The 20697-nt window shown below is 35.7% G+C and overlaps 2 protein-coding genes across 6 annotated transcripts in view; one reads left to right on the top strand and one right to left on the bottom strand.

The window, feature by feature from the left end:
• The first annotated feature begins 4103 nt into the window (after nt 1–4103).
• Nucleotides 4104–10388, top strand: LOC110453834 (serine/threonine-protein kinase WNK2-like). The gene is made up of 3 exons (XM_021503006.1): nt 4104–4120; nt 6396–7541; nt 7592–10388. The coding sequence occupies exons 1-2, from the start codon at nt 4104–4106 to the stop codon at nt 7336–7338; spliced, it is 960 nt and encodes a 319-aa protein (XP_021358681.1). The 3' UTR covers nt 7339–7541; nt 7592–10388.
• Nucleotides 10389–11999: 1611 nt separating this feature from the next.
• Nucleotides 12000–20697, bottom strand: part of LOC110453850 (cytoplasmic polyadenylation element-binding protein-like) — a 35297-nt gene continuing 26599 nt past the window's right edge. For all 5 annotated transcript variants that reach the window (XM_021503026.1, XM_021503028.1, XM_021503027.1 and 2 more), the window contains 5 exons: nt 16555–16679; nt 15443–15641; nt 14603–14697; nt 13608–13813; nt 12000–12786 (listed from right to left, as the gene is read on the bottom strand). In XM_021503026.1, the coding sequence (XP_021358701.1) occupies nt 12780–12786; nt 13608–13813; nt 14603–14697; nt 15443–15641; nt 16555–16679 (632 nt within the window). In that variant the 3' untranslated portion in view covers nt 12000–12779. The remainder of the gene's footprint in view (nt 12787–13607; nt 13814–14602; nt 14698–15442; nt 15642–16554; nt 16680–20697) is intronic.

Raw genomic sequence — 20697 nt, 5'->3', positions numbered from 1 at the left:
TCTCGTTTTGATCTGATGTAAAGGTTTTTTGTAATATTTCACAAATTATAATCTAGTTTCATAGGAAAGACGCATCTGAAAAATATTTCAATAAACTAGATGCAAGATGTTTGTAAAACAGTTTTTACAAGAATTAAAAAAAAAAATGGCGGCCATTTTGAAAATGTGTATTAATGTGTATTTCTTGCGCTTCACAAAAGGACAAAATTTCACCTTTTTTGACACTATATTGATCACTTAAATTGTCTTTGTCGCCATTTTAAGTTGTAGCAGGTTCAATTTTGCTGCACAACTCTATAATGTTCAATATGATAAAAATAGTATGCAATAAAGTGGAAAATTATTCATTATTGGTATTATTTTTACATATTTAGTGTCAATGAAACACTTTTGATTTTTGACCCCAAAAAAGGTGAAAAACAACACATATAATAAGGGGACAAAAAAAAGAAGCACACATACCCCCGTTTTTTTGTGGCTGTTTTAGAAAGAGAAACACATTTTCTTTTGATTCATTAAATATTAAAAAAGTTTAATAGCAGAACTTTTTGTATCAAGCGTTTAATCTGCAAAAATTGGTGAAAAATGAGATTTTTTTCATTAAAGAATAAGGGGTAGGGGTAACTTAAATCGCCTTTCCGAGTTAAAAGAATAAGATTAAGAAAATTAACTTCATTTATTTAAAAGAAAATAATATTTTTATCAATTCTACAAACATTCATACATATTTGATAACACACTTGGAAGTAATTGTATGAATTTGTTCTGCAAATGGTCAAAACCAAAAAAATCACCTAAAATTATATATTGTGTTAAATTCATATCTTTGACCAATCATAGCACAAAAACGAGCACACAGACCTATACATATTTTTGCATTTTCTACGTTATGCCACAAACTCTTTTTTCCAAAAATCCATATAAGAAAAAAAGTTTAATACAGGAATTGTTTGACTTCTCAGGTGTACATCCTTAAAGACTTTTAATTAAATGTGACGGAGTAACTATATATTAAAAGTCTTTTAAACAACACATGTATAAAGCAATGAAGACTTCAGCCATGATATCCAAAAGCAATGTCATTCATTTGAGGAAGCTTTAGTTGTATTTGATAGCCCTTCAACCAAAATTTCTTGATCCTATAAGTAGCCATCTTACTTATTTAGATGCCGACGTCTTCATTTCAGTTTTAACCTTTAACTATGACAGATTCTGCAGTCGTAGGATATGTGTCCCCATTATACAAAAATATGCATCTTATTGAGTTTATAGTTGTCGATATTAACTTGACCCAAAACATGCAGTTATATGTATTAAACCCATATGACATTGAGAAAAGGTCAATTTCATTTATTTAAACAGACTTAAAGTGCCCGTAGTATATCCCAGAATGCTACTGATTAATGATTACAGTGGCGGATCCAGAGGGTTTTTTTGGGCTTCAGGAAACATTTTCCTCAATTTTTCCCCACTTGGAAATACACTTTTACAATTTACACTTTGACCTCTGTGACCTTAAAGGTACATTGTAGGTCTATACCATTCAGTTGACTTGATAGCCCTGGATCCCAGCATGCAACAGGCCAAATATGAAGACCATATATAGATTCTTTGCTACTTTGTTTTTTTAAAAGGCTATTCCTGCGACCCTGAAAGTAGGTCAATGTCATTCATTTAATAAGTTATATGCTCATCCTTTAACCATGCAAGCCAGGAAACATGATTCTTTGCATGTTGAATCAAAATCAAAGGACTGAAAGTACTAAAGGGTTAAAACCAGAATTGTATCAAAATGCAGTCTAGTCTTCACATTATTTTATGACCCAAGTAAATGAACCTTTACTGATCCATTAATTTGGTAGTAGTATTTAACATGAACACAATTTGTATAGTTTTTGAGTTTTGCATTGGCGACATTAGTTTGACCTCAAACATATAAGTGTGTAAGCCATATGACATTAAAAGAGATTCAAGATAATGGATTTGAGCAAAGGTGCCATTGGTAGCCCATCATTCAAACCTTTAACCCTTTCAACACTTTAGATCATAATGGACTCGTCCAGATCAATGCAAGGTAGAGTCTACTGAAGTTACATAGGGGTGAAAGGGTTAAATCACAAGATTTATACAATCATTTTGTAACTTGACGATACTCCTTAAATTGCCTTTAAAGCAGCTGCATTTGATCACAGTTTAACATTTATCATGGACTCCAGGGACTATGCTTCAATCACTGAACTAGTGAAGTGTCTGTATATCCAATGGTGAAATACTGGGAGAAACATTGCATTTTGTGGTTCACTTTATCCCTAGGTAGTGACAAACTTTGGGCGCTCAGCTGAAACTATACTGCTAGTAGTGGTATAGAGTTGCACTTGCCTTTTATTTCTGTTATTTTGTTGAAAATGAGGAAAGTTATAGAGTTGTATCCCCATCAAACCCACCAAGACGGTTCAGTCAGCTACTTTATATTATTCCCCTGATTAGGAATTACCAGGTAGGTCTCGGATTCAAATACTAATTTACCTGGCCTTTTTCCATGTGTTGAACCAATCTAGTCACCACAGCTTATAGTGGCTAGGGCCCCTTTCACATATCTGGTTCAACCAGTTGAAACGGTCACCCCGAAAGAAAACGACCGGTGCAAATCTGGACCGAGGCTGACCTCATTAACATTCGACACATTTAGGGTTTTTCCACTATACGCCACGTGTAGATTGAGGGATCAATATGTGCCTAACCGAAAGTTAAATGCTGTCTATTGCTAGTTTGCGTTATTTCTTTATAAAACAATGTTGATGTACATGCAGAGTTTAATATAAGCGATATAGTTTAGTGGACTGTGAAAGAAGGAAATATTATTCGTGATATATTGTTATTTATTCTCTGAAACTGCATTTTAAAGCTCTGCCTACAGTTTTGTCCAAGCTAGTGCATTCATTTAATGTGGAATATTTCTGCACCACCTGAGCCGATTCAATCGTGATATATGAATCTGAACCCGGTGTTAAATCAAGGGAAGGTAACCGCACAAATATTAGTGGACCTCATTATAATTAATAACAATGATCTAGCTAGAATAAGCCACTCTAAAGCTCCTCACAGTACATAGATATACAATAACTACAATTAGCATATACATTAATCAATATAATTTTGAGGAATTCGCAGGAGCTGCCTTAACAGGCACTAACTACTAGTCATATGCCACCTGGCTAATATCTCCCTATTAATGTCTGCATGTGTGCCGAGATGTATTGTGTTCTGTTTGAAGTGGGACCGTGCTTCCAACAGTATCATTTATAGTGCCACCTCACTCGATTGCTACAGCACAAATACCACAACATCCACCCCAGACCATTTTATACTCCACCTGGGTTATTGGAGTTGTGTGGGCAGGAGAAAAAAAATTTCTCTGAATATTCCATGTGTACAATGACTTCAGGGATCGAACCCTGGCCGTCTGCGTGAAAGGCAGGAGTGCTTATAACCACTCGACCAATCCGCCCATAAGAAAGAAACACAAAGAAACATTTTGCAATTACTTCTATTTTTTATTGTATTTTTGCATGATTTTTAACCAACATCAGCCTCATAATAAAGTGCAGTGCAGTGCAAAAGAAAACAAAAAAGGTCAAAAGATAGTGTTGCACATAAAACTTATGATACAACAAAACAAAAAAGTGACAGAAACAATTCTGGTTCCCGGCCAGAGATTTGCACTACACTGAATTGAGGTCAAAAGGTTTCCATGGCTGCTTGCTCAAAAGCAGGCAATACATCTCCCTATAGGTCAAAAGTTCAAATATGAAATTCTGAAAAATATTTTACAGTCGTTACCATAGTAACGCAACATCAGCAAATTGCAAAAGTAATCATTTATGATGTCAAATAGTTGGCATATTTTTTGCATTGAAAACAATATTTGAAACATTTCGTAAGTTGAATGCCTGATAGATATGAAGTAAAATTGAATTGGACACTTGGAGATATCAATTATCTGAATATAGTTCGTTTTACTGTGAGTAACCAGTAAGACGAATATTACCTGAAATTCTTTTCCAGTTATTCTTTTTCAGTTCAAGACAGATACTTGAGCTAGTATGGATGGTGTTATCAAGTAATGGAAATTCAATTGACTACAGGAAATTGAAGGTAGGCTTGTTCTTGAAATTGATTGAATGTCAATTAAAAACAATTTATTTCAATATACACTGTTTGTTAAATCTATACTCCTGATTTTTATCCTATAGAATGAATACATCAGACTTGAGAAATGCATCAGAAAACCCGAACAAGGATTGTTTCAAGTTCAATGAATGCATTTGTTTTATTGGGTATACTAAGGATGCAGAAATAAACTATCTAATAATTGTGTATACCCCAGCTGTTTCAGAAGTGAGAAACTGCAGTAGAGCCATTGAAATATTACACTGATCAGCTCAACTGAAAACAGAAATGAAATGGGGGCAATTTAGTATCACAAAAAATCATTGGAAAGGAAATCAGTGCAAGGAAATTATTGAGTGAAAAAATATCATGAACAAATATAGGAATTATCTTCTCTTGAACTACCTGTTCAAATAGAAAATGTTCTGCAATAATTAACATACAACAGTTTCGCACACGTAACCAAAGTACTCACAGTCGATCACACACCATTCAAATTTAAATCTTCATTCTAACCATACTTGCCCATCCCTGCACTCTCTTCTGTTCACATTTCCCTGAACCAAAGTAGTTAATGTGTACAAATATTTGTGAGCTAACCTAATTACTAAATTCCCTGAACTAAAGAACACTATATCCCTGAACTCAAGTATACTACATCCCTGGACTTAAGAACACTATATCCCTGAACTTAAGTATACTACATCCCTGAACTAAAGAATGCTATATCCCTGAAACAATGTGTACAACATCCCTGGACTAAAGAACACTATATCCCTGCAACAATGTGTACTAGATCCCTGAACTAACATATACTGCCTCCCTGAACTAAAGAATGCTATATCCCTGAAACAATAACCATTTTCCAACACAAGAAAATGTTATTTCCCTGAATCAAGGAATGCCATTTCCTTGATCCAAAGAATGTTATTTCCCTGAACAAAAAAATCCCCCGAGATAGTAAATAGCATATCCCAAACCGTTCAATACTTCTGCCTGCAATCAGTAAATACCATTTCCTGAAGACCTGTCATCATCTTTTTTCTAATATGACCATATCTGTCTCGGCAACACCAATAACTCAAATCAGCCAATAACCTTACTGTGAACCATTATAAATGTTTCCCTGAACCAGTCAATAAAAGAATTTCAAACAACCTTTCCCAAAGTAGAAATAGAAATGTAGTCCTACTAAGTTCCTTTTACGATAAATGTACCTTTTTCCATTCCGTATTTAACAAGCAAACCTTAAAACGGAGTTTAATTCCTAACTTACAAAGTTTGTAAAAACCCACACACTTTCACTCAAACCTCTTACATTTCCCAAACACCTCTCACCTGAAAACACTTTTTTTCTCATCTGGTATTTGAAAAATATTGTAAAAATATTTTTATCACTTTTTTTCTGGGAACTTTTACACTTTTCCAAGAAAACATAATATAATACTGAAATGTTCAGTTTCCATTCAATGTATCAGAATGAATTAAGAATTTTCTGGAAATGTTATCAACTTTACCAGACATCACAATACTTCCTCACTATCAAACCTCCTTGCCTATCTCTCTACAACACTTCCTCACTATCAAACCTTGCCTTTCTCTCTGAAGAATATACACAACTCAGCCTTTACAAACTAGTCATCTTGCCAATTGACATGTGCAACCCATCCCAATAATAGCCCATTACCTCACAAATTATACCATACTAAACCATAACAACCCAGTAACCACTTGTAACAACCCCAAAAACATAACCCTATGAATCAGTTAACCCCAAACAACCCTGTAAGCAGGCCTAGAACATCAAGCCTTGGCCGTGAACATTGTTACACCCACCAGCCATATGTCAGAAACAATGTTATATCAAAACATACATACCCATAATAACCCTATAGCATAGTGTTACCCTTACAACCCTATAGCATAGTGTTACCCTTACAGCCATATAACATAGTGTTACCCTTACAGCCCTATAGCATAGTGTTACCCTTACAACCCTATAGCACAGTGTTACCCACAACAACCCTATAGCATAGTGTTACCCTTACAGCCCCAGACATGATATATAATACTACCCATAACAACCCTATAGCATAGTGTTACCCTTACAACCCTATAGCATAGTTACCCTTACAGCCCCATAGCATAGTGTTACCCTTACAGCCCTATAGCATAGTGTTACCCTTACAACCCTATAGCATAGTTTTACCCTTACAACCCTAAAGCATAGTGTTACCCTTACAGCCATATAGCATAGTGTTACCCTTACAACCCTATATCATAGTGTTACCCTTACAACCCTATAGCATAGTGTTACCCTTACAACCCTATAGCATAGTGTTACCCTTACAACCCTATAGCATAGTGTTACCCTTACAACCCTATAGCATAGTGTTACCCTTACAACCCTATAGCATAGTGTTACCCTTACAACCCTATAGCATAGTGTTACCCTTACAACCCTATAGCATAGTGTTACCCTTACAACCCTATAGCATAGTGTTACCCTTACAACCCTATAGCATAGTGTTACCCTTACAACCCTATAGCATAGTGTTACCCTTACAACCCTATAGCATAGTGTTACCCTTACAACCCTATAGCATAGTGTTACCCTTACAGCCCTATAGCATAGTGTTACCCTTACAACCCTATAGCATAGTGTTACCCTTACAACCCTATAGCATAGTGTTACCCTTACAACCCTATAGCATAGTGTTACCCTTACAACCCTATAGCATAGTGTTACCCTTACAACCCTATAGCATAGTGTTACCCTTACAACCCTATAGCATAGTGTTACCCTTACAACCCTATAGCATAGTGTTACCCTTACAACCCTATAGCATAGTGTTACCCTTACAACCCTATAGCATAGTGTTACCCTTACAACCCTATAGCATAGTGTTACCCTTACAACCCTATAGCATAGTGTTACCCTTACAACCCTATAGCATAGTGTTACCCTTACAACCCTATAGCATAGTGTTACCCTTACAACCCTATAGCATAGTGTTACCCTTACAACCCTATAGCATAGTGTTACCCTTACAACCCTATAGCATAGTGTTACCCTTACAACCCTATAGCATAGTGTTACACTTACAACCCTATATCATAGTGTTACCTTTCCAGCCCTATAGCATAGTGTTACCCTTACAGCCCTAAAGCACAGTGTTACCCTTACATCCCCAGACATGAAATATAATACTACCCTTACTAACCTATATGTTGTGGTACTAAAAACACACGAGCCATTCAAATCAATATGTCTCGCCTGTGACACGCTTTGACCATCAATGAACATATCAGAGAAACAAACTTAAATGCAAAAACTTACTAAGGTTGATGGAGATGCTGGCCCATGAAAGGTAGGCTAGATCCAGCATGAGATGCTGACAAAGTCAATGGCCCATGAAAGGTAGGCTAGATCCAGCATGAGATGCTGACAAAGTCAATGGCCCATGAAAGGTAGGCTAGATCCAGCATGAGATGCTGACAAAGTCAATGGCCCTTGAAAGGTAGGCTAGATCCAGCATTTACACATATTGTTACCCCTAACTACCCCGATTTCATGAACAACCTTATTATATTGTTGGCCCATCAACCCTTTAACTAATGATTTGTAATAAAACCACCAACCCTTCCCTCGTCCCCAACTATATAACATGTAGCAGGCTCGATATCCTCATTATCCACAAGTCAAACTAACCCAAGGTCACCTTATGCATAGAGAAATTTCTCTCTCATTCTCACTTTGCATAAAGAACAATGTAATTCATAAGACCATAGCAACCAGTTCCATGTTACCATGGCAACAATAAATAGTACCATGGCAATTCAATGTGTTTACATAGCAACAATGAAAAGAATGACACCCATGTCAGTTACCATGGCAATAATACATAAAACGATACCTAAATCAGTTACCATGGCAACTATATCCTCATCACAATGACACAAACATGTGTTGTCATGGCAACTAATCAATATCATAACAGCTGTGTTTATGACTTGGCAATCGGAAGCCTCTTTGGTTACATTATATGAAAGGCACTGTAGTAGTAAAACAGATATCAACATTTGGAAAACAGACTTTTGAGTACAAGAATAAAATAAATTTGGATACAACAGCGAGATATACAAAAGTATCTCCAGATTAAAATGTTAAAATCCTTGTTAGATCGAAAAGAAATATGAATTAGTGGTTATTCCATAATTTTAATAAATTGAAGTTTCCAATTGCTTATTGTTCATCACAAGACAACTTTCATATGATGTTTCCATTTTTTGAACAGGTCAAATTTTACAAATTAGCCGTAGTGATTTGATTTACATCTCCTTGAACTAAAATGTTTTGGGAAACATTTCTTTTAATTTAAAAAATAACATTAGCGACAAAATAAAGGGTCAAACTAACAAGGCTTTTAACATTTCTTACAGCATGTTCATCTACAAGATCATAAATATACACAGAAAGACACATTTTATAAAATAGAAAATACCACTTAAATGTACCAAATCCTAATCACAAACAAATCAATTTCAATTCTACATAAATATTGATATAAAAGGAAACAGATTGATATCTGGTAAATTGTTTTAAAAAGATTGATGTCTTGCACTTTGAGTGAAGACAGAAAAAAGTCTGTTTTCCAAAATGTACACGAAACTATGACATTATGTCTATTCTGGTAAAATTTGTTGAGATTAAAAAAGAGTAGAAAGCTTAAAGAACCACCATATACAAAAAAGAAGCAGCTAGCCCCATAGGTAAAATGTTAGGAGTAAAACCGGCGTTTTCTCTGATAGAGATCCACCATACATCTGAAGACAATTGGTGCCAGAGGCTAAGAGTACCTTTTCCACCTCTTAATATATATTATCATTAAATTTCAAAATTAAAGGATTTTAAGAAATGTATCCTTTTTTAATATCTCTTTCTAGACACAAAATACTTGACTACTACCAGAGTACTTTCCTCTTACCCTCAGTTAAATAATTTTCAGATATTGTAGATTCACCAAACATCACAGGATTATCAACTGGAAGCTAGGGCAAATCTGTATTGCATTATATTTTCAGGTTTGAATCTGTCTTTTAATTTCATTACCTGAAAATATAGAAATGTTCCAAAAGGAAAAAATTGGGTTTGTTTATGTTTTACGTCCTATTAAAAGTTATGGTCATTAAGTATGTGTCAGGTTTTGGTGGGGGAGGAAAACAGGAGTGCTTGAAGAAAATACACCGAACTGCAGCCAGTACCTGGAAACTGCCCCAGGTAGGCCTTGAATCGGCTGACCCAGTAGTGGAGCACTAGTGATTGTAGACAGTAAGATGCCTTAAAAATATGATAAATTATACAGCATGTTGAAAAGGAAAGTAGCCTGGTAGAGTTTATTTTTAAAGACCAATTGTCTTCTGTTTTGGAGGGGGGAATTTAAACGAGATGTACCACCAGTAATCTTGACCTCAAAGCCCTTGAAAAAAAATGGATGAAAAGTCTACAAAGTTCTTAACTTGAAAAGCACAAGCAAGAAATCATAGCTGTAAGTATGTCTACCATTGATAAAATTTGAATCAAACATTTTATAAAGTAACTTGATTAGAATTAAAATATCATCTCAGAATGACAATAAATAAGTTTCAAATTGTACTACAAATCTTTCAGACTACATTAAAATGATTGGCGCTGATGAGGCCAACAGAGTATGCTTAAAGCGTTCAAAAGACAAAGACTACATCACAGAACAACGGCAGTTCATATAACATTGCACAATAATCAAACAGTCACATGACACTGATCGACAATCAAGAGTTTAATCTTTATATTGTGGCTGTGTATTTTGCAAAACAGCTTTAATCAGATACAGGTAAAATCAAATTTGTATTGCATATCATATATGTAATTGAGAAACAACAAATTAAATTCTGTAAAAATCCTATGGAAAAATAATGATTGAAGGATTTGTTTTCATTCACCCGTTTCAAGCCATATCGAATAAAACATATTTTGGAGGTCTTAAAAGTGACTGAATCTTTCCGAATCATTTCAGTTGCTCTTCCTGCGAGAATAAATAAAAAGATAAATAGGGAACTCTAACTTAATTTATCTAATAATCACTTTAGTTAAAAATACAGACTTTTCAATAAGAATCTTAATTAATGCATATCAGTTTTAAATATAAATGTTATTTTGGTCATGTCAGGCTTAAAACTGATTGAAATCTTTTATTTTTTAAATTATTTTCTAAAATTTATCATTCTTCTTTTTACAACACTTAAGTTTAATCAAAATTGTCTTTTATTTGATTAATTTTAGAAAAGAACTTTTATCTATCTAAAATATAATTATCAAACTTTGTATTTCAACAATACCGGGTAAGTATTTCCTAGGCAATTGTTAAATAAAAATTCTGCAGAAGTAAACTCAATCTTATATATTCTTTCTAAAAGTGACGCATCATATGAGAAATTTGAATCATTAAATAATTAATTAAGATTAAATTCAGTTATGTGATTCTTTGTATCATTTCATACAAAGCATAAAAGTAGTGAGCCTGTTTACCTGCCCAGAATCAAGTGAAATTAATATTTGATATTTACTAAAATATATTGATTACATGAAAAGGTACAAAAAATAAACGGGAAAAATATGTGACATGCGAAGTGCAAATTGAGGCAAAACAAAAATTAAACAAAATAAACTGAAGAAAGAAAATTATTAACACAAAATGACAAACAATTTCACAAGAATGAGAAAAAAAGAATAGCAATACTGTAAATTTAATGTTTCCTACTAATTTTGGTTGCATATACAAGATCGCAGTTGCTGGTGAAATTTATGGTACTATCTGGTATATTATTATTTTATTTATCAGAATTAGAGAATAAAAGAAAATAGAAATTCATACGAGTATTTGACAGAACAGGACAAATCCAACACAAGGTAACACTATTTTATTTAACCCTTTCAACACTTTAGACTATAATGGACTCATCCATATCAACTCATGGTAGAGGCTATTAAAGTTACATAGGGGTGAAAGGGTTAAGTGCTGGTTACCAGCAACTCTTCTATCTAGGGAAATAGGTGCAATTTATTTCAAAACATCTTGTAGCTTAGTAAAACACAGTAAATTACAATTGTGATGCAAAAAAGGAACAGAACATTTACAAATAACACGATGAATTTGGTGAACATGAATGGACAATGTAAATGAAAATTACAAAATCAATTGAATGGAAAAATAACTGAAAAATATACAAATTGTAATATGAAGTAGAAAATTAATTAAATGACAATATTTGCACAATTTAAATGATGAAAAAAGAGACAGAAGGATGATTAAACTAAAGACAGGTTAGACAAATATGCGTAAATATCAAAAAAGTTCCTGATCAATAATAGGAAGTTCACAAGGAAATAAAACGAGTCGCAAATTATTTGCATTTGTAAACAAAAATATTAGCACTTTGTACAACAATACAAAAAATCATATGAATCAAACTACATGTAATAATTAATAATTATCAAACCATAAAAATTACCATCAAATAAAAATGTACAATAGCAAATAAACATGGACAGTTACCTCTGTCCCTATATATAACCAATGCACACGCGAAATGACTGAACATCATCCGCGTCCCAAACACCGCCAGAGGAGAAGCAGTGCCTAAAAGAATTTCTGTTCTTTTCAAAGCAAACTAAAAATCATTTAGTTATATTCATAAGAATTTTTATAATACACTGTAATATGTTGAAATTAATCATTTTTATGAAAAATCCCACTGAATTAATAATTATTTTATAACTTTTATCCTCTGATCTAGAGTTACCTCCCCTTGACTAGGTCTTTCAAAAACAATATTTATGTCATTCTTTTTTTTTATAACTTTGGTCACTTCTGAGCTTCTATCATCGTTTAATGATTTACCTTCTAGATAAATCAAGTCTATTCTTTTAACCATTATTTTTCTGAAGCATACTTACAACACTGCAAACACTATCTCATTACACCCCTACATATCTAAACTGGACTGGCCCAGTCTTTGATTTGGTAAGGTTCAAATGTGACTTCAGGGGTTAAACAAATAATCTGGATGGTTATATCCGACAGTAATTAAGTAATAATGAAATGACTTAGCCAGCAAAAACAACTATATAGTTAGCACTATACAAAAATATATATGGTCCAAATTCTATTCCTTAGAATATATATAACAATTATTTTCCCCTTTTTTCATTCTACATCAACAGCTCCAATAGTCTTCAATTTAGCACTTCCGGAGTTGTCTCCCATTGAGCTGTGATTCAACAAATGTAAGTTTAGTTTCTTTTCACATTTGAAAAGGAGTCTTGGAGGGTTGTCTATATGAAATCTGGAGTGACCTCCCTTATATTCTCATCCTGCTCCCTAAAATTAACGACTTGAGCACTGAGTTATCTTAGCACCTCATATCATCACACAGAACAAGTTTCTTCAAGGCGCAAAAAACAAAGAAACATCTTTTCCTTCGTCCTTTTAAAGATCCTGTCCAAAAATAGCACGTTTCCCCATTGGTCCTGATTACGTTCCTATATCCCATTTCCTCCTGTATTCGAGCTACATGCTGTCAAGGAAATAGTCTCATGATTAGATTTTTCTTGTAAATTAACTCATTCACCCCTGACATTTCATAATTAACTATTCCAAACTTTGAACTGGAAGAGCTCAAATCAGTCTTCAGGGGCGAGTGAGTAGATAATTCAGACAGATTACAAACAATTTCGGGGAAACTCCAAAGCATAACAAAAAAGAATCTGCTAAAATCAACATGAACAGCTGTCCAGTTTGTCCCCTATGTTAAGTATATACAAATTAGCAGGATGAACAATGTGTATGCAGATATTGATTTTACAGAAGGTAAATCACAAGGAAGCATGAGATATTAAGACCCCTGACTTTTTCACTGAAGGTAAATCACAATGGATTATCATGAATTTTTGGACATCTGAGTTTTTGACCGGGGGTATATCACTAAGTGGTATCATGAAATGTTATGACACATGATTTTTTTTACACAGGGTGAATCAAAATAAAGTACCATGAAAATTTGTTAACACACTCACGTTTTTGATTGGGATTAAACTAAAACGTATCATGAAATGTTACGACACATAGATGTTTTACCGCAGGTAAATCACAACGAATTATGAAATGTTACGACACACAAATGTTTTACCTCGGGTAAATCACCACATATCATGAAATGTTACGACACATAGATGTTTTACCGCGGGTAAATCGAAACGTATCATGAAATGTTACGACACACAGATGTTTTACCGCAGGTAAATCGAAACGTATCATGAAATGTTTCGACACACAGATGTTTTACCTCGGGTAAATCACAACTTATTATGAAATGTTACGACAGACAGGATAAATTACCTGAGAGCTCCAGCAGCAGCCAGATTGGTCGTCTTGGTATTGCGCGTAACGGGTTTGTGGTGTCGCAGGGCGTCGAGCGCGTGCTGCCAGTACCAGCAGGTACGACAGAAGTACTTGAAGCACTGCATGTCCCGACAGAAGTAGGGGCCCTGCTGTACGGCACACATACTACACATAGAGTCCTCCAGGTACGGGTCAATCTGGATCTGTAACAGACAGTCAGCAGTAGTGTGGACAGAATCTTTCCCAAAAATACCATCATAAATGAGGGAATTATTGTGGCATAGAAATGTACAGGTTTTTCGCATCTATTAAATTGGTACAAAATATCCACAGGTGACATATATATAGATTATATGTATTATACAGTAGTACCCCGGTATACAGCCCCCAGTTCTATTGCCAACCCCGCATACCGCCATTATTTTGCTAAAAAGTTTTCCCCTACTTTTTAAAACCCATCTGATACCGCCAATTCCCCCCATAACGCTATCCACCATTTTCAAATACCAAACTGTTTGATCCCCGCCCATATTACCGTTGTTTACGTTTTATCTGTACATCATATGCCTGTCCACACACAAGAATTTCCATTTTTGCTGACAAAATTCCAATCAAGTGATTCTTGCAAAGCTTCTTAAAGATACAAATCTGTCTAACAAGGCACCTTTTGTGACTGACAAGATATCGTTTTACAGTGGAATATCCAAGATGGCGGACATTTGTGAACAGGGGGGATACTCCCAATTAAGCCCCTCCCTTCTTTTGGTGTATGTTTTTTCAATGGGGTCGGGGCTTGCTTAATTGTGATCAAATATGGTATTAGACAAGATGACTTTTGACAGTTAAAATATAATCAAAAGACTTACAATCTATTAATGCTAAGAATGTTAAACTGAAAACCACACAATTCAATTTAATGTACAGTACTTAAACTGTACCTTTGTTACATAACCAAGTGTTTCATGATAAAGCTTTTTAAAGACAGGTTTTACCTTTTTTGTAAACTTTGGAGTCTTAATCTCCACAAATGCTGCCCCAACCGCCTTCATGTAGCTCTTCTTGCTGCTGAAGGTCACCCGCCCACTTCCTGTTGGGGAAACAAAGGTCATGGCAGGACATTATGGACAAAGGTCAAGGTAAAGGTTGAGGGAAAGAGGTCATGGACTTAATGATGAATACAAATATTAATCTAGGGGTTTGATATTGTACAAAAGAGTCAAAAGTAAATTGACAAAGGTCTAGGTAAGACAAGACAGACAATGGCTTCAACTTTGAGGGTTATAACTGAATGTGTCACAAGAAGTCGGTAGTCTATGTATATGTTTTTCCTAAACATGTTTTATCCATTAAATCACTTCTCAAAGGAATTATAAATGTCTTTTTAGTGTTTTCAATAAGTTTTAAAACTTTTGGTTGGCTTGAAAAGCATTTATTAATAGTCGGACCGGTTGAAAGTTAACATGCAATAATGTTAATCTGTACATATTCTTGAAAAATGGCCAGTTCAAAGCTGACAAATAGTGGGCTAATTTTGCCAGCAACCAGCTTTTAATGACACACTGATTACACCAAATTGCTGCAAAATTTGTCAGGGCTTCAGAAAAGCATTATGAATTCACCACAAGAGAACAAATAGCTTTCATTGTACATTGCGAAACTGAATTTCCTTTCAGTAGTGAAAATTTTTGAAACCTTTGAAAATGTCACTTTATTAATTATCTTCCCAATTTTCCAAATGGGAAAGGTATTCCCAGTTACCTAAGAAAAAGGGGAAGAAAGCACTGATGACATTATGGATAAGATATTGGATGAGGCCGAGAAAAAAATCTCACCAATGGGATATTTGTGTTTGTCCGTGTCAATTCCAGCATAGACCACGTTTCCAAACAGGTCATTCATAATGTTGGCCAGTGACTCAGCAGTCATCATACCATGGAGGGCACCAACAAATATTGTCTTGTTCGAGTCAAGTCTCTGAGAAGCTTGACGCACGTAATTGCTGTCTCCCTGGATCCAAGGGATCACTTGTACCTGATGGGATTGAAACGACTGTTCATTTAATTTAAGGACAAAGTTATACAGGTAAAACTGGTCACTGTATAATTGTGTATTGTGTTAAAATGAACATAATTGACACAACATTGTAATAAGTCTAAAATCAAACACTGTAACATATGGACACCTATTTAAAACTTTCCTATCCTTCGACCATGGCTTGTTAACTTCAGTTTGAACATTTAATCAGCAAAAATGCCTGAATGCCTAAAAGAGAGTTGGAACAGGAAGTGCCCGGAGATTATACATTAACTCGTGTAAATCATCTGGAGGAATATGAAACCAATATTGTTTTTACACTAAAAACTTTGATGAAGTTTACGAACTGTAGACAAGAAAAAAAATACAGGAACTTAACTAGAACACCCGACAGGTCAGCAGGGACCTGCCTTGTGCCTCAACGTAGCTCTCCATAGCTCTATTTTCATTAACAATGACCTTGACCTTAGGCGTTTGTTAATCGTCCTTGTGCACATCCACATATCATTGGGTGATCACCATGTCAAATTTCAGAAATAATTTCAGGATTCCGACATAATCAAAAGCTGTATCCTGCATGGTCCGTTCTTATTTGTATTTTGTATTGTTTTACGGCCCATAGAAACTTTAATAACAATGACCTTGACCTTGACCTTTAAAAACCCCTTTTGCACATCTCCATATCACAGTATCACCAGTCACATTTAAAAGTAAAATGTCTTTTGGATTCTGAGTTCAATTCTGTAACAAACGTGTGGAAGGACTGATGGACAGACGGACATTCAGTGATTACTGTATAGCACCTTGGATGTGTGGGCACTAATAGATATTGGTTGGTGTATACATGTGGTTGAGTTGTATTGGTTGTAGTAGTGAAGGTGTTGGTTTGAGTGTAAATAATTTGTGTCACCTCCTTGGCTCTCATCCTGCGGCTGGAGATCTTGTAGTAGTAGTCTCCACTGCTAAAGTCGTGTGTGCAGTCCTGTAGCATTGATCGGATGGCCTTCTCCGACTCAAACAGCAAGTACACATACCCTGTATAACATAAACCATACATCTCTGACTCAAACAGCAAGTACACATACCCTGTATAACATAAACCATACATCTCCGACTCAAACAGCAAGTACACGTACCCTGTATAACATAAACCATACATCTCCGACTCAAACAGCAAGTACACGTACCCTGTATAACATAAACCATACATCTCCGACTCAAACAGCAAGTACACATACCCTGTATAACATAAACCATACATCTCCGACTCAAACAGCAAGTACACATACCCTGTATAACATAAACCATACATCTCCGACTCAAACAGCAAGTACACATACCCTGTATAACATAAACCATACATCTCCGACTCAAACAGCAAGTACACATACCCTGTATAACATAAACCATACATCTCCGACTCAAACAGCAAGTACACATACCCTGTATAACATAAACCATACATCTCCGACTCAAACAGCAAGTACACATACCCTGTATAACATAAACCATACATCTCCGACTCAAACAGCAAGTACACATACCCTGTATAACATAAACCATACATCTCCGACTCAAACAGCAAGTACACATACCCTGTATAACATAAACCATACATCTCCGACTCAAACAGCAAGTACACATACCCTGTATAACATAAACCATACATCTCCGACTCAAACAGCAAGTACACATACCCTGTATAACATAAACCATACATCTCCGACTCAAACAGCAAGTACACATACCCTGTATAACATAAACCATACATCTCCGACTCAAACAGCAAGTACACATACCCTGTATAACATAAACCATACATCTCCGACTCAAACAGCAAGTACACATACCCTGTATAACATAAACCATACATCTCCGACTCAAACAGCAAGTACACATACCCTGTATAACATAAACCATACATCTCCGACTCAAACAGCAAGTACACATACCCTGTATAACATAAACCATACATCTCCGACTCAAACAGCAAGTACACATACCCTGTATAACATAAACCATACATCTCCGACTCAAACAGCAAGTACACATACCCTGTATAACATAAACCATACATCTCCGACTCAAACAGCAAGTACACATACCCTGTATAACATAAACCATACATCTCCGACTCAAACAGCAAGTACACATACCCTGTATAACATAAACCATACATCTCCGACTCAAACAGCAAGTACACATACCCTGTATAACATAAACCATACATCTCCGACTCAAACAGCAAGTACACATACCCTGTATAACATAAACCATACATCTCCGACTCAAACAGCAAGTACACATACCCTGTATAACATAAACCATACATCTCCGACTCAAACAGCAAGTACACATACCCTGTATAACATAAACCATACATCTCCGACTCAAACAGCAAGTACACATACCCTGTATAACATAAACCATACATCTCCGACTCAAACAGCAAGTACACATACCCTGTATAACATAAACCATACATCTCCGACTCAAACAGCAAGTACACATACCCTGTATAACATAAACCATACATCTCCGACTCAAACAGCAAGTACACATACCCTGTATAACATAAACCATACATCTCCGACTCAAACAGCAAGTACACATACCCTGTATAACATAAACCATACATCTCCGACTCAAACAGCAAGTACACATACCCTGTATAACATAAACCATACATCTCCGACTCAAACAGCAAGTACACATACCCTGTATAACATAAACCATACATCTCCGACTCAAACAGCAAGTACACATACCCTGTATAACATAAACCATACATCTCCGACTCAAACAGCAAGTACACATACCCTGTATAACATAAACCATACATCTCCGACTCAAACAGCAAGTACACATACCCTGTATAACATAAACCATACATCTCCGACTCAAACAGCAAGTACACATACCCTGTATAACATAAACCATACATCTCCGACTCAAACAGCAAGTACACATACCCTGTATAACATAAACCATACATCTCCGACTCAAACAGCAAGTACACATACCCTGTATAACATAAACCATACATCTCCGACTCAAACAGCAAGTACACATACCCTGTATAACATAAACCATACATCTCCGACTCAAACAGCAAGTACACATACCCTGTATAACATAAACCATACATCTCCGACTCAAACAGCAAGTACACATACCCTGTATAACATAAACCATACATCTCCGACTCAAACAGCAAGTACACATACCCTGTATAACATAAACCATACATCTCCGACTCAAACAGCAAGTACACATACCCTGTATAACATAAACCATACATCTCCGACTCAAACAGCAAGTACACATACCCTGTATAACATAAACCATACATCTCCGACTCAAACAGCAAGTACACATACCCTGTATAACATAAACCATACATCTCCGACTCAAACAGCAAGTACACATACCCTGTATAACATAAACCATACATCTCCGACTCAAACAGCAAGTACACATACCCTGTATAACATAAACCATACATCTCCGACTCAAACAGCAAGTACACATACCCTGTATAACATAAACCATACATCTCCGACTCAAACAGCAAGTACACATACCCTGTATAACATAAACCATACATCTCCGACTCAAACAGCAAGTACACATACCCTGTATAACATAAACCATACATCTCCGACTCAAACAGCAAGTACACATACCCTGTATAACATAAACCATACATCTCCGACTCAAACAGCAAGTACACATACCCTGTATAACATAAACCATACATCTCCGACTCAAACAGCAAGTACACATACCCTGTATAACATAAACCATACATCTCCGACTCAAACAGCAAGTACACATACCCTGTATAACATAAACCATACATCTCCGACTCAAACAGCAAGTACACATACCCTGTATAACATAAACCATACATCTCCGACTCAAACAGCAAGTACACATACCCTGTATAACATAAACCATACATCTCCGACTCAAACAGCAAGTACACGTGCCCTGTATAACATAAACCATACATCTCCGACTCAAACAGCAAGTACACATACCCTATATAAAAAATATCTCCGACTAATACATAAACCATACATCTCCGACTCAAACAGCAAGTACACATACCCTGTATAAAAAATATCTCAGACTCAAACAGCAAGTACACGTACCCTGTTTAACATAAACCATACATCTCAGACTCAAACAGCAAGTACACGTACCCTGTTTAACATAAACCATACATCTCAGACTCAAACAGCAAGTACACGTACCCTGTTTAACATAAACCATACATCTCAGACTCAAACAGCAAGTACACGTACCCTGTTTAACATAAACCATACATCTCAGACTCAAACAGCAAGTACACGTACCCTGTTTAACATAAACCATACATCTCAGACTCAAACAGCAAGTACACGTACCCTGTTTAACATAAACCATACATCTCAGACTCAAACAGCAAGTACACGTACCCTGTTTAACATAAACCATACATCTCAGACTCAAACAGCAAGTACACGTACCCTGTTTAACATAAACCATACATCTCAGACTCAAACAGCAAGTACACGTACCCTGTTTAACATAAACCATACATCTCAGACTCAAACAGCAAGTACACGTACCCTGTTTAACATAAACCATACATCTCGGACTCAAACAGCAAGTACACGTACCCTGTTTAACATAAACCATACATCTCGGACTCAAACAGCAAGTACACATACCCTGTTTAACATAAACCATACATCTCGGACTCAAACAGCAAGTACATATACCCTGTTTAACATAAACCATACATCTCCGACTCAAACAGCAAGTACACATACCCTGTTTAACATAAACCATACATCTCCAACTCAAACAGCAAGTACACATACCCTGCATAAAAAATATCTCCGACTCAAACAGCAAGTACACATACCCTGCATAAAAAATATCTCTGACTAAAACAGCAACCATACATCTCCGACTCAAACAGCAAGTACACATACCCTGCATAAAAAATATCTCTGACTAAAACAGCAACCATACATCTCCGACTCAAACAGCAAGTACACAT

Source organism: Mizuhopecten yessoensis, unplaced genomic scaffold (assembly GCF_002113885.1).
Source record: "Mizuhopecten yessoensis strain PY_sf001 unplaced genomic scaffold, ASM211388v2 scaffold7521, whole genome shotgun sequence".
In the NCBI taxonomy this organism is placed as follows: Eukaryota; Metazoa; Mollusca; class Bivalvia; order Pectinida; family Pectinidae; genus Mizuhopecten; species Mizuhopecten yessoensis.
This window is presented reverse-complemented; position numbering and strand designations above follow the sequence as displayed.